This window comes from Benincasa hispida, chromosome 10, assembly GCF_027475165.1.
Source record: "Benincasa hispida cultivar pf3 chromosome 10, pf3_genome.v1.1, whole genome shotgun sequence".
In the NCBI taxonomy this organism is placed as follows: domain Eukaryota; kingdom Viridiplantae; phylum Streptophyta; class Magnoliopsida; order Cucurbitales; family Cucurbitaceae; genus Benincasa; species Benincasa hispida.
The window spans coordinates 57,907,889-57,929,150 of NC_143487.1; the positions used below are offsets into that span (position 1 = coordinate 57,907,889).

The following is a 21,262-nucleotide window of genomic DNA, read 5'->3' on the forward strand; positions in this document are numbered from 1 at the left end:
AGAGATTAAATTCTAACTTTTAAAATCATAAGGACTAACCTCTAACTTTATCCAAACCATAAAGAGCAAATTTGCTATTTAATCTAATTTATAATAAATTACATATTGCATATTTTGCTAAATTATACAAAATATCTTTAAACTTTATTCTTGTGTAAAAAATATCCTTGAACTTTCAAAATTATAAAAATACTCTTAAACTTTTATAAACGGTTCAAAAGTGTCATTGCTGTTAATTTTGGAAGGAAATCGTTAGTGTTTAGTTTTGAAAATACCCTTGAACTTACAAAAAGTTTCAAAAATACCCTCACTGTCAATTATGAATACAAACCATTAATACCCGTTTCACTTTTATATTTTTAAAATAACTTTAAAATATATTTTTAATCCTTCAAAACCAATATAGATGATATAAAAATTGCATTTAAACGTGGAAAATTAAGTAATTTGAAAATATAAAAAAGAATTTGGATTGAGAAGAACGGAATCCAAATTATTTTAGTTTTGAGCCCAGCCCACTAACAGCAGTGTGAGCCCAAATTTAAGGTTTCAATTTAAAAATAATATAATCTTAATATAATACAATTAATTCATCCATAAATGCCCTAAACTCCTTTCATTTCTTCTGAAATTTCCTTCTCTGTTCAGTTCTCTCTCTCATCGCCGAACTCCTCCTGGTTTGACCGACGTCCTGGCCGCCGGCTGCGTCTGCCATGGGAGTTTAGTTCGACCTTAATCAACTCATTTCATCTCACGATGATATCAGGTAACTTCAATTTCTTGTCGTTTCCTTTTCGCCCTTTTTAACTTTCTTCGATTTAGCCCTCTATGGTTGGTTTGTTGAATCTGAATCCTGTGTTTTTTTCTCTTCTTTTATTTTGAGATCTGAATCGTTCAGCTTTCCCCATTTATTTGGCTCCAATTAAATTATCATCAATAACCCAACAATAAAGAAAAAAACATCACTTTTATTTGTTCATTTGCAGGCACACAATCAAAACTGAAACATGGTTTTAGTGTTACAGACTTGTGTACACTATACTTTTGGAATAAAAGAAAAAAGAGAATACACTATGCAGAAAGAGAAGGCAAAACAAAAGTTTAAATAAACAAGTTTCATGCAATCAGCTCGATGAAGAGAGACGCCAGAACCGTGGTGGGATCTCCAAGAACGATACTAACAATGGTCTTGATGAAGACCTTAAGGATCCTCCAAAACTTGTTCCCTTTTCCGCCATCCCCACGCCCTCGAGCTTGAATTGCTTTCAGATTCACCTTCTGCAGAGCCAAGTTTGGGTCCTGATCGGCATTATCGACATTGATCCAGTCTCCTCCGTTCTTGTACCATTCTTCTAAAGCCATTTCAGTGGCACAAGCCACGTGAACATGGTACTTCCTGCACTCAGATATGTAGGACCAACCATTGTGTTGGCCGTGGCTTCTGATGGTCTTTTTGTTGCACCACATGCACTCACCTTGGACTTCCTTGTGGAGATTGAACTCCACGTCTTCAATTTGGTAATTCATCTTGAGGTTTTCACAGCAAGGGTGGAGATCCAAGTCACGTTTCTTGCAGTGGTACATAAAGCCATTGATAGGCTTTGTGCAGGCGTCGCAGATCCGTCTGCATTTGTCGTGGCAGGCTCTTGGTGGGATTTTAAAGAACTTGAAGGTGGAACGTGGGAAGAATTCATGGGAAATTGGTGAGTTTTTTGGAAACATACAGGCTTTGTGAAGATCAAAATCACACTTTTCGCATCGGTATCGAGGCCCAAAGCCTATTTCCTTGCAGCCATCGCAAGTGTAAGGTTTCAGATACTTCTTCAGCTCCAGTTCATGCTTCAGGTGGCTTGGATTACACAACTGCTCTGCCATTTTTTAAATGATGGGTGCAGGGTAAGGAAGGGCAGGGATGAGATTGGGAAGACTGCAAGCAGGAAATGGTAGAGAAGAAGAGGTTTGAGAAGAATGCAGAAATGGTAGTGGAGAGATTAGAATGCATATTTAAAGAAATCAGAGGCAATGAGTTTCGGGTAATTTCTTCTATCTTTGTGCTTAGACGAAATGCATATGTGTTGTAAAGAAATTTCTAAACTCTGGGTTTTGCTTATGAATTTGAAAGAAATTGCTCAACTCTGGGGTTTTACTCGATCCATTTCTCTTCTACTTTGTTAATTTGTTTCAGCAGCTTCTTCTCTTCAGAAGTTTCTCACTTCTTTTTGTTCTTTTTTTTGGGTTTTATATTATTTATAGCATGGAGAAGAGTTTTGACTGAAATAATAATGATATGATTGGAGATTTTGCATTTGTTATTTCCCAATCCTTAACTCTGGGAGCTTTATTATTGACGTTTTTGCCCTTTTCTAGAGGCAATTTGGACCTTCTTATTGTAGAAAAGCTATGGTTAGGGGGTGTGATTTCAATTGAATTTCTAATGTTGAAAACTTTTCAGTGGGATAAGCTCATATTTTCTTTCCCTTTTTATTTACATTTTATAATTTAAACTAATTTGATGTAAAGAACTTTCTCGCTTGTCTTGCTTTTTATTTTCCATAACCATCAAAAGGGAAAATTCTCAACAACATATTTGAAACAAATGGTCCTTCGACCTTGAGCTAAAGATAAAACACTCCTAGATTCGTCTCAATTAGAACAACTGAGAATGCATGGAGGGGAGCATATAAGGATTCACAGAAGCCCTTGATTGAATTCAATGCAAGCTCCCAACCTCTCCAAGCCTTCTCATGAAACTTATAACATCACAAGGACGATATGGAACCTTGTTGTTCATTTTTAATGATTTTCTACACTCTCTACCATTCATGAAGTAACCTGCTTATGACCATTTTTAACAATGTCAATAGAACATAGATGAATGTCAATGAATTTTCGAACCATCCAAAAAACACTTTTCTTATATACATATGCACGTAGATACCAGTTACCAGAAGAGCGGTTGCAATGGAAGTCAAATGATGTTTGGTTTGACCTAGTGGTCTTAAAATTCAAAGTTGTCTTTAAGACCAATCAAGGACTTTCTTTAGTACAAACTTACTCCTAAATATAGAGTGTTCCTTAATGAAAAGTTGAAACAGGAATACACTTTTGCAAAATCAATAACGTCCCCGAAAGGTCTGGACAACGAACCTAATTCATGGTTGTTGGCATTTGCATATATTGTATTTGCAAAAATCAGTGGACTAGATGGAACATAATCAACAACAATGCACAAATCATTATTGTGGGAGTTGAAAATAACATACGTCGACCATAATAAACTTTTTCTTTTTGGAACCATCACGATATATGGCCAAACAAGAATTTCTGTGATTGACAGAAAGGAAAAACTTACTTTGGATCAAATCCTTAAACCGTTCAAAGGATGAATTTGGGGCGATAGAAATCTCAAGAGAGAGAGTTGTCATTCATCAATGAGTAGTTTGGAAAATAGGTGGTATAAAATCATTAGAACTACTTCAATTAGTAGTTTAAAATTGAGAAAATAGTATTAAAATAATCAATGTATAAACTAAATTCAGAAAAAAAAATAAGAAGAATAGATACTCTAAATGATCATCAAGCCACTTTACACCGAAGTTCAATTCTATTTGCTTCATTCTCCGTTTGACTCAATCTTTTATTTATTATTTTGGTAACCATATGCTCCAATTCCACCTTGGAAAGTAACAATTTCTATGCATTAAAATTTAAATAATTACTTGTATTCCTAGATATATTTACATCTAACATGCTTCTTTGACTAGTTAAATATAAATATAGAAGAATTCAGTGCGATAGAGAACGATCAAAATCTACATTTAGTCAAAGGATATGTAGCTCAAAAAGATGATACAAGCACACCAATAAAGGTGATATGGGTGGTTGTAGCGAAAATTATAGCCATAAAAAGGGAAAATGCTCAAGAACACATTTGAACCAATGATCCTTCGACTTGCACCTGAGTTGAGGACAAAACACTTCTGGATTCTTCTCAATTAGAACAATTGAGAATGCATGGAGGAGAGCATATAAGGATTCACAAAACCCCTTGATTGAATTCAGTGCAAGCTTCCGACCTCTACAAGTATTCTCATGAAACTTATAACATCACAAGGATGATATGGAACCTTGTTGTTCATTTTTAATGACTTTGTACACTCTCTACAATTCATGAAGTGACCTTCTTATAACCATTTTTAATAATGTCAATGGAACATAGATGGAATGTCAATGAATTCTTGAACCATCCACTACAAGAAATTTGGTCTTTTATGTCGGTTGGAAAACTAAAAACAGATGTATAATGTCAGTTTAAAAAAAGTGGATCTTCAATGTCGGTTTTAAACTGACATTAAAGACATACTTTACTATTGGTTTTAAACTGACATTGTAGATACCCATTTATTTTTTTAATAAAGTATCCTCTCTCTTTCATTTAATTTCTCTAATAATTTTCTTCCGTCTCCTTTCTCACTTATCTTCTCCAAATTCGCCAAACGCTCCTCTTTCTCGCTTCTCTCCTTCAAACCCTTGCCATTTGTCTGTCGATTGTGGGTGAAGAATCTGTCGTGGTCCATCAATCATCGATCGATGGTACAGGTGCATTCGTCGTGCAAGTTTGTTCGTTGTGCAAATCTGGCCTCCGCTCGTTGATTGTATTCATCGATCCGGCCTTTGTGTACAGATTCGACCTTCGTTCGTCGATCCAGCCTTTGTTTGTCATCGATCATGCGGGTCTGGTGTGGATTCGGCCTCCGTTCTCGACAAGTTCATATAGGACCTTAATGCCTTAAGAAATTCACATTTCAAGTTTACCCAAGAATTTCTGCTCGCCCTCCTTGGATATGGCGGAGAAGGGTTTTATTACTTCGTTGAACAATTCATTTGGTTAGCTAAATCTGATTTGATTGACAAATGACTCTCGTCGCTTGCAGAAGATCAGTGTGTGGGTGGGATTTATCGGGTATGTTGGGAGTATTTCGTTGAAATTTAGGGATTTGGATTGTCTTCTTGAAGATAAGGCATGTTTGAAAGCGAGTATTGAGATTGCGGTCACCGAAGGAATAAAAATCTGGAGCAGGATGAGAAGATGAAGAAGTTGTGTGTGAAAATGTTGATGGAGAAGCTTTCGATTGTTCAAGATTTTTTCGATGGATTAATGGCAGTGGTAAACATTCGTCATGGAAGCGGCCAGTTTTCAAGTCCTCTTCTAATTTCTTATGTTGGTCTTCTTTTGGTATTGATTAGCACTCATAAGAATTGGATATCATGTTAAAAATAGCTTTCAATTTTACTAGGCTAAATTTTCTGTTTATTTGAAAACATTCATAGCACAGAGCCATACACTATATATCTCATTAATAATGAGCATTCCTAAACTATTAATGTATGATAATGATTATTGTTAGTGTTCTCCCATTTTTAGCTTGAAGCTTGTTAGAGTTCAGTTCATTGGTTTCCACAACCATTACCATTACAATAATCCTTGACCATAGGTTCCGATTTTCTTCAGTTGATTATGGTGGTAGCTGCCACTTTTATCCAGTGTAGGCTCTTTGATGAGATTGTGTTGTTTTCGTGTTCAAAAGTATTATGATCTATGGCACTTATCAGAGTGTTCATATTTAGATTAAAAGTTGGAACTTACTTCAATGGTTCCATTTATCAACTCCCTTGAGTCAATTATTCTAGTTAGATGACGGGTTAGATTTGTTTCAAGTTCAAATCAACTTCAAGATGTTATATTTATCCTAATCCAACTTAAACTCAATAACTTTTACAATTTAACCCAATGCATATGGTTTTGGTTAAATTGATAGAAAGTGTCTAGCCATTAGGGTATCTTAACATTAACCAATATTATTGGCATCCATGGAACTTCTTAAATGGGATATTCTGCTGAGTTTTTTAGCTCTCCAATCATTTGTATACACAATGTCATAAACACCAAATCACTTTTAAACATTTGTGTGTAATTTTTTAGATTATTTTGTTGTCTTTCTAAGAATCACTTCCAAACATGTTTATTTTGTTATAGCTTTATTTTATATTATTAGATTTTATGGTGTGACTTTATCGTGTTTTTAGACATTCGGACTAATTTTTTTTTTTTTTGAAGAGGTATTGTAATTAAAGTGTGAGGTGGGAGAATCGAACCTCAAATCACGAGGTTGATAGTATAAACATCATGCTAATTGAGCTACGCTTTTGTTGGCTAAATTGTGTGAATATCATAAAGACACATTCGGACTAAATTTCAACATTGGGGTTGAGCATTAATTAACACTCCAACTCCCCCTTCCATTTTTTCACACCAATTCACTAATTAATCAGTATTCCATTATTAATTATTTCTCATATTATTTCTCTGTGAAGTCTAAAGATTTTAACTTTGTTTTTTATTATGCTGATGTAAGTTTGTGTATTTGATTTTTATTGTTACAGTTTTTCAAGGATAGGAACTAGAGGGGAGGGGAAAGAATTCATTAGGAGCATTCTTACACTTGTATGTTAAACCAATTCAATTTAGAATAGTTGGTTATATTTTCTTTTGGCTACTTGTATTTTATAAACTTTGAAAAGTTTTCTCACACTTGTATATTTCCTAATTATATTTATACAAACTAGATAGTTTTCTATCATGTAATGTCGAAATAAACTTTCTCATCTATGCGAGTTAAATCTCTTTACCTTTTTACCTTTCTTTTGTTTAAGGGTCATAATTAAATGGATTTTGTTGATGTTAAGTATGATGGAGGCATGGCTGCAAAATTTGAATATATTGAAATAGGATTGACTATCTTCTTAAGTACAACTCGTTTATGTTTAATAAATCATAAAATATGCCTAGTTCATGGATGTGAAAACTACTTCTATTGTGAGTACAATAATTTTTCTTCAATTGGTTTATAAGAAATTTAGATTTTGATTATTGTTCTTTTCTCTCTTGATTTGATTCTGATTTTGATTCTATTTTTTGAATTAGATATTTGTGTCTTGAACCCTACTCAGAGGAGAATTTTTGAGTCTTTTAAAGCTAATAACATTAAGTTTTTTGATTCAAAATTGAAGGCAAAAATGTATATTGTGATATCTTCTCTTTCACTTTCTTTGTTTTCTTTTTCTATTAGATTGTAATATTTGTTCGTGTAAATTATATATGTATGTTCTAGTTATAATTAGTGATTGTATTTGTATTATTGCAGAAGCCTTTCATTTCGATTTCGAAGGATGCTATTATTGAGGCTCTAAAATTCTAATTGGTTATGAACATTTCATCCGATAATATATGAATTTCAGTTTTTGTTTGTGTTATTTCTTCTTGTTTTGATCTTTTCAGATCTTTAGAACATCTTTTAATTTGGTTTTCAGATGTTAGGAATCACCCCATTTTGATCGACTACAAGTGTGGAAAGGTATGATATGATCCTAATCGACTTATATTCGTAAATTGTGAATCCATCTAATTATGAGAACTTTGTTGCTTTTACTTAGATAAGAACTTGTAGAAGTTTAAACCAAAATAAAAACTAACTTTTGTACCTACAAATATGATTAAGATGTTGGTTGTTGTCCACCTGATGCAAGAGATCATGGATTTTATTAATGTATGTACTTAGTCTATATAGTTAGAGAGCTTTAGGATTGGTTGAGTCTTTCTGGGGTCTATTTTTAATCCCTTCATACTTATTTACCCATACCTTTTTTGTAAAATACATCTTGAAGAAATACATTATTGACATGGTATCAGAGCCCAACTAATGAATCACCACCGACATTCGTTCGTGCAGCCGACCCAGCCTCTATTTGTTTTTCGTTTGTCGGTCTTTGCTCGTCCGTGCCTTGACCATATCAGTGACTTCGTTTCTGTCCCTATTTTTCATTCGTTCATCGGACTCGTGCCCCCGTTTTCGTGCCTCGCCCAGATTACGTTCGTGCCTTGCCAACCCACCGAATTCCTGCTCGTGGATTCGACGATCCAGATCTGAGTGCTCGAGTTGTTCATTGGCGACCCAAACCCGGACCTCTGTTTAACGAGCCAAACGAGCTTTATCTGATCCATCGATCCAAATATTCGTTCATCCGTTTCGTGTCTTCTCAAATAGACGACTGAGTTGAAAGAAGCCAGATCGAGTCGAATGAGTCAAGAAGACGAGCCGAGCCGATCCTGTCTGAGCCGTTGAGCCGATATTTGTCGCGTTGACTGAGCCGTTGAACCGAAACTAATGTATGCATCATGTCTCATACTTTGATGGACATGAGTGAATGATTAATTTATTTCTTGACTTCCAAACTTAGTTCCAATCTTCATCTATACGACCATTAATTCTCAAGGTAAAAAGATATACAATTTCAACCTTTGCAAGACCCATCCAAGTAAGGTCTACCTTTGATTTTTTTTTAGTGCTTAGAAATTGGGTCTATATTTTTCTTATGAGCTTTCTTCCATTTATTGAACTATTGAGCTTTCTTGTTTTGTAGGTGAAACAAAGGAGTAAAGATTTGGTATTGCAGCTCTCTTTATGCTTTTTCTTGGGGAACTCTAGATCCAACACATTATGTATTTCGACTTTATGGTTTTTTTTTTCTTCTTCAGATCTCAAATGGAGACTTTTTTTTTTTTTTTTTTTTTTTCTTTTTTCCTTCTTTAAATGTCAAACTATAGTTTTGATATTTGAAAAATCTATGACTTGTAAAAGGTTGTTGGTTGTAGGTTTGGGCTAATTCAAACCCTCCAAAGTAGACAACCAGCTTTATCGAACTTTAAACTTTCAGGTTTTATGTATCAATATCAATGTAACTTGCTGATAGGTTACTTAGTTAAACAATTTATCATTTTCTTTATTGTGAATTAGTTAATTTTATTTTATTGAAAGCTAAGTTATATACATAGCAATTAAGATTTTATTTTGTGCATCTCAATAATGTCCCAAAAGGATCTGGACAACGAACCTAATCCATGGTTGTTGGCATTTACATACATTGTATTTACATAAATCAGTGGACTAAATGGAATATAGTCAACAACAATGCACAAATTGTTATTGTGCAGGAGTCGAAAATAACAGAGATCAACCATAATACATCTTTTTCCTTGACAATCCTAATGATGTTTGATTTGTTTGGAACCATCACGATACATGGTCAAATGAGAATTTATGTGATTGATAGAAGGGAAAAACTTTGGATCAAATCCATAAACTTTTCAAAGGATGAATTTGGAGCGATAGAAATCTCAAGAGAGAGTTCTCAACCATCGATCAGTAGTTTGGAAAATAGGTAGCATAAAATCGTCAGAACTACTTCAATTAGTAGTTTAAAAATGAGAAAATAGTATTAAAATAATCAATGTATAACCTAAAGTCAGAAAAACAAATAAATAGGAATAGATAACTTTTTTAAAAAAATGAAGATGTAAGTAAGAAAACAAAATCAATATCTGAAAAATAAAATAAAGAAAAAAAAGGTCACGGAAATTGAAAAAACGAATATAATTTGATTTTTTTTAAAATTAGGTTAATGTGAATTCTAACTCGAAAATCAAGGTTATATCATTACAAAAATTGTTTTTGTAATGATATTTCGTTTTTACTATTTATTTTTTAAAATTATTTTATTAGGATTCAATCCAACCGATTAGCATATCTGAGAGTTATTTCAAGATGATTAAAAATTTTTTCAAAAGGAAAATTTTTATAAATAAAAAAATCCCAAAATTATTCACACTTCGTAGTAAAACATTTAAAATTTTTTTTGTACTTTTGAAACTTTTTGATACAGAGTATAAATATTTTTAAATATTTTTTTATATTTAAAAAGGCTGTTTTCAAAATAACCAAAAAAATGATTTTAATAATTCAAAATCAATTTTAATAGTATAAAAAATGTAAAACTAAATATTAAATTAATTTTGAAAGATTAAGGGGGTATTTGGTCCATGGATTTGGAATTAGGGGGTTTGGAATTAACCCATGTTTGTAATGACCGACTGTTATGACCATTAGTAAATAGTCGATGACCAAATGTTGTGATCTTCGACGATTGATTGTCATGATCATCGACGATCGATCGACCTTTGTGATTGTTGACGACCGACCTATCGTCATGACCATCAACGATCGATCGTCTTGACTTATATTTTTTTTTTCAATTGACTGACATTGAAGCATCTTTTGAACCATAACAAATATTATTATTGTGGAAACATATGAATTCAAAAGAAACTTCTGAAGTTTGGGTTTTGCATATGCTCAAATGCATATGAATCTGAATAAGATTTCTTGAAAATGTGTAAAAATCTGTTATTTAGAAGGATGTGAAGTAGTTTATGTTATGAAAGTTGGTTGATTTGTGGCCCAACAGCTTCTACTATTCAACTCCTCAACATTGCCATACCCACCCACATAGAAGGTTCTCAGTTCTCTTCTATTCTGAGTAATATTTTATCATGGGAAAGGTGTTTTGACTGAAATTCTATTAATTGAAAATATTCCATTTGCTTTGTACTTTCCCTGTCCTTGACTCTAGGAGCCTTATTGACCTTTTTGCCCCTTATAAGAGATGTTAATTGTATGGTATGGAGGGACTTTCTATAGAAAGCTATGGTTAGATGGTCTAATTAAAAGTTGATATTATTCGACTCCTTTCGAGTATCTAGCCACCCCAATATTGATACAATCCTAAAGAGAAAGAACGATGGAGTTTTCAAAATTAAACTAACGATCATATATCTAATTAAAAGTTGGATTTCTAAAATTAAATGTTGAAGGGTTAAATTTATATAAATTAGTAAGTTTGGGGGCCTAATTTTAGCTATTGTATAAGTTGTGGGTTCAATTTTTATCATTAAAGGTTTGATTTCTTACAAGTTGACAAATAAAGAAAAGAGCTTAGCTCAGTTGGCATCAAATACCTATTATCAACGTCATGGTTAGAGGTTTGATTCCTCACAAATTGACAAATAAAGAAAATGTACATGATCAAAAGGGTAGGGGAACCACCTAATAGGAATGTGCCCCTTGGCATCTACTAAAGCCGAAAACTTTACTCCCCTCTTTGATGCCAAGATAGAAAAGGTTAGACTAATTCAGATTAACGTTAAGCTAATCAAAATATGTCGAAAATATAGATGCAAATGCAGATGTACTATCTCATTTCTCATTTGCAAAGTCACAAGACCCTTTTTAACTTCCTTCTTTTGTGTCATTGGATGCAAACATCACGTAAAATCCAATTTTGTAAAAGGAATCACATTAAAATGCCATAATACAAATATGATTAATATAGAAGAAGAAAGAAAACTACTAGATTAAAAAAGAAGCTCAGACCGTGAAGCTCTTTATATCCATCAAGAAAATACAAGAAAAAATGGTCAAAACAATCCTTTTTAAGTTTTCACTTTTCACAACTAGCCCGCTTTTTGAAAACACGTTAAAATAGTTTTCTTGATACTTCTCGGTCGAGATCGATCACCAAAATTTGTATAAAAAATTAACATTTTCAACCAATATCCAAACTATCTATTCTTTTTGGCTTGCTCAGTGGAATCTCGACTAGGATGAGGATCGAGATTCCGCAGAATCACATGATTTCCCCAATCTTACGTAATCTTTCTAATGTTTCCAAAATTTAAAAATTGCACAACCAAACTCGTGGGTTTGGCATTAACCCATGTTTGGCCCATTGGAATAAAATTCCTAGGATAAAAAAATTAAACTCGTGGGTTCGAAATATGTTTCTTAATCAATGCCATAGGTTTGAGAAATTTTCTCTTTCATCTCCTACCTCTTATTAATAGTCGTTGATCGTCGTTGGTAAGAACCATCGGCCGACTTTCATGATCTACTCTTGGCAACCAATAGTCTTAATTGTTGATGACCAGTTGCCTTGACCGTCAACGAGTAGTCATTTAGATTGTCAAAGAACGATCGTCTTGATCGTTAATGAAAGATCGTCTTGATTGTCTAGGACCGACTATTGCGGCCATTAACGACCAACTTGAACGTCGACAACCGACCGTCTTCACTGATAGCGGGTGATCGTCTTAATTGTTGATGACCGACTGTTATGACCATTAACAAACAATTGGTGACCAAACGTTTTGACTTTTGACACTGATTGTCGTGATCATCGACGATCGATTGACCTTCTGATCCTTGACAATCGACCTATCGTCATGGCCATCGACGAATGATCGACCGACCATCTTGATAGTTGGCAATCGATCATTCGTCACACCATCGTCAATTGACCATTGTGATTGTGTTCGATCGATGCATAATCGGTGATCGATAGTCAGAAATTGATGTCAACATGCTGCTTGTGACCTTTGCCTATTGTCAACTTTTCTTTCCCTCCATTTCCCTTTCTTCCTTATTTTCCCATTGGATTTCTCATTATATTCCCCTTCGTTATTATTGCAAAAATAAATAAATAAAAGCAATCTCCCTTATTCTAGAATTTTCTCCTTGTTGAATCATGGTGTCGATTATGCTAGTCATGGATAGTTGAATGTTCTTAGTCGATTGATGCCCATTACCAATGACTAAGATTTTATTTTTTATTTTTCATCTCTCTCCCATTCTTACTCATTTTGACACACTAGAAAACAAGAAATTGACTTTTGCATATAGGAGCTCTAAAGTTTGAAGTGTTGAATCAATCATGCTATATATGGGTCATCAAATTCTCTTCACCTGCCAATGCACACCTACGGTTGATGGTCAACATTGGCAATTATCGACAATTTTTTCTTTGTTTCCTCCATCTTTTTCTCTCTTTTCCCTTCAACTTCTCCCACACAAAAAAAAAAAAAAAAAAGAAACAAAAAGTGATTGACGTATTCAAAATACTATTAAATGTGAACCTAAAAAATAAAGTATATTTCATGATTACAAGAAAAAAGGGAATAATTTAAGGATTAGAGCATGCTAAATTTCAAACTTTAGTACTTTGTTATCAAAAGATAAATTTATTATTTGAAAAGAGATAAATTAGAAATTTAAAAGCGAACAGAATTTGTTATAAAACTTAATTTCAAAACTTTGTTAGTTTTTTACTAAAAAATATATTTTTAATGGAAATAACTAAACCATTGTCATTTATAAATTGTTGTCATGGAAATTAATGGCAAATGAATTAATGTAGGGCTACAAAAGATGAAACTAATATAAATTTTATTTTAAAATGGATGGATTAAAATTTTCTTTCAAAGTTATCATACAAATCAATTCAAAACACACTAGAGATTATATAGTTCACAAAACAATCACTAAAACCATGAAAAAGAAAAAAAAAAGGATCAGAAGTTCATAGTTAGTTTGAGATTAAGGTTAAGTTACCTAGGTCATCACTTTGAAATAGTCAGTCTTAAACAGTAAACAACATTATAAAGTAAGAATGACTTATTTCTTAGTTCGATCTTATGTAAACTCATCGCACGAGACGTCTCCGCTCCTCATGTCACCACATGAACGAATTAGGATCATCTTTTATAGCACTTTACAACGATTGTAACAACTACAAAGTGGGCCGCATCAAATAGTGTTACCAAAATAAGGTACCCAGCCTTATTCGTATACTATAAACCATTTTGGCTATTTATGGAACTTGATCTACCCTTATATCTCCACACAAAGTTCAATTATTCATATAATAGTCATGGATCTTTAAGTTTGTTGGATTTAATCTTAACAAGTGCAATTTATATATTCAACAATAACTTTATTGAATAAACGTCAATAACACCTTTATTGAAATAGTTTACAAGCTACAAGTTATAGGACATAAAACCCAACATCCTTGTTACTCATTTTGACACACTAAAAAACAAAAAATTGACTTTTCCATCTAGGATCTCTAAAGGTTGAAGTGTTGCACCAATCATGCTACATATGGGTCATCAAATTCTCTTCACGGGCCAATGCACACCTACCGTTGTTGATCAACATTGGCAATTATCGACAATTCCCCACAAAAAAAGGAAGAAAAAAAGTGAGACAGATTCAAAATACTATTAAACGTGAACCTCAAAATTTAATGATTACAGGAAAAAAAAAAGGATAATTTAGGGATTAAAGCAAAACTATCTTGGTTATAAATGTGTTAGTATACTAAATTTCAAACTTTACTACTTTGTTATCAAAAGATAAATTTGTTATTTAAAAAGAGATAAATTAGAAATTTAAAAGTGGACTGAATTTGTTATAAAACTTAATTTCAAAACTTTGTTAGTTTGTTACTTTAAAATAATTTTTTTAATGAAAATGATTAATCATTTTCATTCCTAAATTATTGTCATGGAAATTAATGGACCAAATGAATTAATCTAGGACTATAAAAGATGAAGCTACTATAAATTTTATTTTAAAATGGATGGACTAAAATTTTCTTTCAAAGTTATCATAGAAATCAATTCAAAACACACCAGAGATTATATAGTTCACAAAACAATCACTAAAATCAGGAAAAAAAAAATCAGATAACCCAAACCCATGCCTTCATCCCAAACACAGGCTTCAAAAATCCAGACTTTCAAACTTTGTATCCCAAAAACAGGTATTCGTGATTTTCAGACTTCAGAACGCTCTCAGATAAACCCCCAGACATTTCATTCCCAGGCTTTTTTTGGATTGGTCCAAAAAATTTTCCCAACCCAATTTATATATACCCAAAAGTCCTCATTTTGAAGACCTTTAAATGGGAGAAGTTGATTTTTTTTTATAAATGAAGTTGATCTTTTTTTTTGTTTTTTTTTTTGGGTACAAATTGGTGGTGTAGGAATTTGAACAACAAACTTTTTGATCCTTAACATATATACATAAGCTCTTCTTGGCTCTTACCTTTTTATTTTCACTTTATCATTCAAATTAATAAAAATAACAACAAAAATGTAACGCTTTTTTCTATTCTTTTTCTAACAAGTCGCTGCGTTATATTTTTCAATTAACTAACATTGAAGCTTTTTCTAAACAATAACAAATAAAAAAACTAAATTAAAAAAAGAAATTGTAGTGTGGTGTTTTTGGAATATCTTCAAGGGGAGGATAGAAGCTTGTTAGGTTTGGTTGGAAGATGTTGATAAATATAATTTAATATCTTAAATTTTTAAAAGTATTTTAAATATCAAAATATTTTTGGTTGCACTATATCCAAAAATCAAAAGTAATTTTATTAATTATAGATATGTTTTTCCTTTCTTATTTTTGAATTATTTATTTCTCAAATGTTTCTATAAATATAGATTTTAAATTGATAAAGAATTTTCTTTTTATTTATTCATATTCTTGAAAAATACTATGTATAACATATTGAACACGCTTTTAACTTAATAATTCGTTCAAATGTTTTCATAAAAAAAAATAATTTTTTTTAAAAAAATTCTTTTGTTGCGAAAGTGATTTTGAACACGTTCCTATTAATTACATTTTAGTTTTGAATGAATGAATAAATTACCATGTACTATTGAAACTGATGAAATCAACTCTCATTTGATAATAAAGTAAATAATATAGGGTCATTTTCTTCTTAAATGTATGTTTAATGTTGTACTCAAATGTATATGATCAAAAGGTGGGAGAGCCATCTAGTAAAAATATGCTACTATACATCTATTAATGCCCAAAAGACCAAAATCCTACATTGGTTAAATAAGTAGATAATGGTGGATTTATAATAGAAGATAACTATCTCCATTGCTATGAGGCCTATTGAGGTGAAAAAAAAATGTCATGAGGGTTTAAAAGGACAATATCATACTATTGCAGAGGACTACGAACATAATGTAATTCAAATTCAATAAAGAAGACTAACCATTAACTTAAACACAATATGTTGTACTATCTCATTCTCATTTGCAAAGTCATTAAATCATGTTAAAATGCCATAATCTTAATTCAACTAAAACATCTATAATAGCTTCAGACCGTCAAGCCCTTCAAATCCATCAAGAAAACACAATGCCTCCGTTTCTCTTGTATTTCTAACTAATCCATTAACCAACATTCAAATTCTCCAACCAAAAAAGAAGAAAAAATTTGTAGTCACTTTAAAGAGTGAATCGATTTAAGAAGAAAGCTTCCTATTGAAATCTGGCAAGTTATTAGCAGGTAACACCAATCGTAATTCAATTTATTTGCTATATGAAAAATTTTCAAATTGAATGACTTTTTATTTCTCAATAATTTTGTCTGTCGCTAATGAAAATTTTAATTTTCCAACTCTCAAAGAAAGAATAAAAAGGCCCTTTAAAGTACTAACAAGCCACTTTACACCATGATTCAATTAGTATTTAAAGTAGAATAATTAGTCTGAGTCCGAGTAACCAACAACCTCAAGGTTACTACTTCCATATGTGAGCATGTGATCTTTAGTGCCTTGTAAGTATCTTAAAATCTTCTTTGCAGCTTTTCACTGAAATAGTCTGAGATTTGATGGATAACGACCAACATTCCGACCACAAAGCTTCTATTCGGCTTAGTATAGGTCTGAGTATACATCGAACTCCCAACTAAAGAAGTATAAGGGATATTATCCATTTCTTTATGTTCCAAATCATTCCTGGGACATTGAAATAAATTAAAATTGTCTCTTTTTCTGGATGGAAATTGGACTAGGTTTATATGATTCCATCTTAAATCTTTCTAGAACTTTGTTGATGTAAGCTTTTTGAGACAACCTAAAATTCCTTATGATCTATTCCAATCACATAGGAAGCTTCACTCATATCCTTCATCTCAAAGTTGCTAGAAAGGTAATTCTTACCATCATGCAGTGACCCACAATCATTAGCGACAAGAAGAATATCATCTACATACAACACAAAGATTTGGAGGAGAAAATATATTTTGATTCAACATTAAAATATAAATAGAACCTAAAGAATAGGAGATTCAAACAAATCTAAAAAAAATTAAAATAAGGAAAATAAAAAAAAAAAACTTGATATTAAGGTGCAACCATATAGGAGATTGTTGATTTTGTATATTATATTGAATAATCAGAATTTATAATTAGCCTTTATAAAGGTGAATAAATAAACATGAAGAAACCAAGAAAGAAAAATACATAAAGGAAAAATACTATAAAGAAAAATAATAATTAGGAATAAACTCTAATTTACGTTAATACCCTCTCTCAAACGAACAACCCAAGTTTGTGAAGAAAATCTTCCGAAACAAATCAGCAGATCTGAACGGAAAACAAAAACTCACGAAGAATGAAACCACGAAAAGCTTTTGGACTAGAAACAGAGAACCACGATCAAATATTTGAAACGGAACAAATGACCTATAACAGAAACACAGAGGATGAACCCAGAAACAAAAATAGTTGAAACAACTAAACAGGTGAACCAGATTAATTAAACCAAACCAAACTAAAATCAATTTGATTGAAGTGAATTGAATCAGCCTAATTGAAGAAAATCTTAAACTCATTCCAGAACATGATCTAAGACAAATCTGAACGTGAGAGGATTGATAGGAATAGAAAAATGTGCACAGTTGAAGTTGGAATATTAATCCTTTTGAGGATATTTTGTTTATTTATTAAGAAAATTGTAGTAGATCATAGAGATTTTAAATTCCCCTACAGAAATATTGGGGGAAATATGAAGAAATGTTGACATATAATCCCATAGGAGCAACCAGTGTGACACCACTGGGATCATATGATTGGAATAACCACAATCTTTTTGATGTGAAATTAAAATAAAATTCCCACGGATACAGACTTATTGCACCTCGAATTTCTTCCCCGTCTCTAATACCTCCTATTATGCATTGATTCATCTATAAATTTAAAAAAAAAAAAACATTAAAATAAATCAATCAATGAAAAAGAAAAAACCTTCCAATAATTTGAATAATTGAAGCCATGTTTAATACTCACTCTGTTTTTAGGTTTTAGATTTTGTTTTTTTTAAATTAAGCCCATCAACAACTCATGTGTTAACAAAATAAAGCCAATTCTTAAAAAATAGAAAAAAAAAAAAATAAGTAATCATTTGGTTTTTTATTCTTAATTTTTTGAAAATTAATATATAAGTTATAAAAAAAGTGACGTTATAAAACTTGTTTTTTGTTTTGAAATTTAGAATTCAACTCTTGTACTTAAAAAAAATGCAAATCGTCTTAAAAAAAATTGAGAAGAAATAAACTTATTTTTGTTTTTAAAATTGGATTAAAACACCAACTCTCTTATCCAAAAAAAATGATAAAATAGGCATATATAATTTGGATAGTTCCTAATTAGCATGATGAATATGAAAAGAAAATACCTCAATAGTAAAAAATAATCTCCCTAGACACCTCATTCCACTTCTAAATTTTTTGCTGTAAAGTTACAATATTTTCAAAAATCAACCTAATTTTTAAAATCTAGAAAAAAAAAATAGGTACCATTTGTTAAATTTGAAAGTGCAAGTTTTCAAAAACTTGTGTTTTTTATTTTTAAACTTAACTAAGAACTCAACTCTTGTATTTAAAAAAGATAGAAATGAATAAAAGAAATGAAGAAGAGGTACAATTTTCAAAACCAAAAAAATCAATCCCACACCCTTGTACATCGTACCAAAAAAATAAAAAATCCGAAACAAAAAGCTGAAATAATTTAAAATTTGACTAAAATTTGAGATGCAACCTATTTTTCAAAAAAAGAAAAAAGACTTAAATTTAATAGTTGTTAATTAGCAAAGCAGAATGAAAATGAAGAAAGAAAATACCTGAGTAGAAAAAGTAATCTCCCTATCTTGAAGAAAGAACTTGAATTCTGAAGTGGTAATAGCAAATTGAACTGATAAAGAAGAATAAAAATAATTTATCGAAGAAACATAAAAAAGAAGAAGAAAAGAAAGATGAGAGTAGAGATGAAATAAATAGAAAAAGAAAATACCAAAAGATTTAGTATTATCCAAGATCATAATAAGACGTCGAAACTCTTGTAAATCAATAGACACGAAAGCTGTATAATCAATCTTGCCGGAAAGCTGATAAAGACCAGGTTGCGATGTAGGCAGCAATTGTGGAGATGGATATTGAAAAGCTTGAGAAAAAGAAAAGAAAAGCGAAGAAAGAATGAATGAATGAAATTTGTGAACAGAAAAAAAGAAAGAAAGAAAGAAAGAAGGGGAAAAGAATTGGTAGTACTGGGGGAATGAAATTCGAGGGCCATATGGAGACGGAATTCGGCAAGACAGAGAGTGAGGGAATTAAAGCCAAGGCGGTGGTGATCCAAGATGTTCATATAGAAAGCGTTAATGCTGAATCTGACGTAGTGGATCTGATCGCAAGTGAAGCGGGTGAAGAAATGTGGTAGCATTTTGAGAGTTACAATGGAGCGAGGCAAACATTGAGGGATTACGATTGAAAACATGCCGCCGTTGCATCGCATGTATGCGAATGAATCGTATCTGTGCATTATGGAAACCGCGTCCGAGAATGCTTCCATAGGATCCATATCCAATATCAACATCCCTCTTTCTCCTAACTCTCCCAATTCTATTCCTTTTTTAACAACAACAACAACAACAACTAAACGCTGAAAAATATCTTACTTTTTCACTCCCCTTTCACTCCTTTTATACTCATATTCTCCTTTCATTTCCGCTTCTTTTTTTCCTTTTTTTTAATTGCTTATACGGTTAATGACAAAGTATAGAAAAATCATTTTTCTTCCTTATCTTTCACATTTATCAATTTATCATGATATCTACTATTTAATTCACAATGTAAATTTGGTCATTGCACCACATTTCTTGACTTATAAATATTGATATGCTCAAAATATTCCCGACACCAAAAAATTACATTATTAACCTTTTTGTAACAATGCCAAAATGTCGATGTACATGTTTTATCGACCATTTTCTATGTCATTAATATCCATGTCTATACATAAATATCAAATCTCGAGTCATTTGTTGACAAGGCAGTGACATTTTATTATTCTCACCAATTTATTGTTGTTGTTGGGCCTACTTTCTGTTGATTGTGATCTAAAAGCCCAAATGATGAATTAATGGCCCTGCTTTGCTGATCCAAAGTCGTGAGCCCAAGAATTTTGCCCCAAATAAATTGGTTTGGTAGAGTTCTTGGATATGATTTGTCCACGATCTTCCAACTGATGTGCTCCACGTGGAAAACTCCACTGACTTTTGCCTAATGGAAGTGAATGATTATCTTTTATTCTAATGCCATTTTGCAGAATTAATTTCTCTCTCTCTCGTTCTCTCTATCAAATTTACAGAACTTCTCTAACCTTAATCTTTTCTGTTTGTTTCATGTGACTGCTTGAGTAAACGATGGCAATGAAGAACATACAATCTTGTAGAAGAAAAGAGAAAGAAGAGGTCTACACAATGATATACGTAGTCGGCAAATGATGCCTACATCCACGGGAAGGAGAGGAGATTTTATTCAAGAGCTAAGTCACAGCTTTTTCTTTTTACAGATTTCAAGCTTTCTTGAAGTTTTTGTATGTTGTATACTACGAATTTGTAAATGATGAGTATTTATACTAATTTTTCTGATACAAGTAGTTAGAATAACAAACTATAAAAGTTAAAGAAATGTGAACAGCTGTTGAATATGTTGAATATTTGAGCTTATTTACTTCAAATCTCCACCTTAAGCTCAACATGCAAACTCTTCTCCTTCCAGATTTGACATGTCTTCACTCTTTTTCAGGATGCTGGAAGCTGATCTAACCAAGACAGTTTGCTAGCTTGAGCTTTGACACAGGTTTGGTAAGCATGTCAGCAGCAATTTCTCTGGTATGAACTTTTAGCACTTCGACTTCTCCTTTTTCTATTCTGTCTCTTACAAAGTGATATTTAATATCTATGTGTTTGGTCCTTGAATGATATTGAGGATTTTTGGATAGATGAATGGCACTTTGGTTATCACAATAGATCTTTACTACTGTTTGATTAATACCAAAGTCCTTCGTCAACCCCTTTAACCACAATGCTTCTTTTATTGCTTCTGATAAAGCCATGTACTCTGCTTTTGTGGTTGATAATGTTGTGATTGACTGTAAATTTGCTTTCAAACACAATAAATTTGGACCAAATAAGAATAGATAACCTGTTAATGATCTTCTTTTGTCTTGATCACCTGTAAAATATGAATCAACATATCCATATAGCTCTAAATCTATTTCTTTTGTACTTTGATATGTTAATTTTGACTGTTTAGACTAATTAGGTATCTTAAAATCCATTTGGTTGCTTCCCAGTGCCTTTTTCCAAGGTTAGACATGTATT

General features: G+C 32.0%; 2 protein-coding genes and 1 pseudogene across 2 annotated transcripts; 1 reads left to right on the forward strand and 2 right to left on the reverse strand.

The window, feature by feature from the left end:
- Window positions 1-1,116: 1,116 nt before the first annotated feature.
- On the reverse strand, window positions 1,117-1,875 carry LOC120079114 (uncharacterized). The gene has a single exon (XM_090306424.1). It carries the CDS (start codon window positions 1,873-1,875, stop codon window positions 1,117-1,119), a length of 759 nt encoding a protein of 252 aa, XP_090162550.1.
- A 2,683-nt stretch (window positions 1,876-4,558) lies between these two features.
- LOC150033490 (peroxisomal membrane protein 11A pseudogene) lies at window positions 4,559-5,431 on the forward strand (annotated as a pseudogene).
- A 12,145-nt stretch (window positions 5,432-17,576) lies between these two features.
- Window positions 17,577-19,493, reverse strand: LOC150033491 (uncharacterized). The gene is made up of 4 exons (XM_090306425.1): window positions 19,146-19,493; window positions 18,892-19,041; window positions 18,722-18,792; window positions 17,577-17,789 (listed from the first exon to the last, which is right to left on the reverse strand). The coding sequence occupies exons 1-4, from the start codon at window positions 19,468-19,470 to the stop codon at window positions 17,577-17,579; spliced, it is 759 nt and encodes a 252-aa protein (XP_090162551.1). The 5' UTR covers window positions 19,471-19,493.
- Between the last annotated feature and the right edge of the window lie 1,769 nt (window positions 19,494-21,262).

What these genes read in the sequence shown, in the direction of transcription:
- LOC150033491 (XM_090306425.1), bottom strand. Translation starts at nt 19,470, where the DNA reads ATGTTGATATTGGATATGGATCCTATGGAAGCATTCTCGGACGCGGTT. An exon ending in CCTCGAATTTCATTCCCCCA is followed by an intron (nt 19,042 to 19,145) that starts GTACTACCAATT and finishes CTTTTTCTCAAG; the next exon opens with CTTTTCAATATCCATCTCCA. An exon ending in AGATTACTTTTTCTACTCAG is followed by an intron (nt 17,790 to 18,721) that starts GTATTTTCTTTC and finishes TTAAATTTATAG; the next exon opens with ATGAATCAATGCATAATAGG.
- LOC120079114 (XM_090306424.1), bottom strand. Translation starts at nt 1,875, where the DNA reads ATGGCAGAGCAGTTGTGTAATCCAAGCCACCTGAAGCATGAACTGGAG.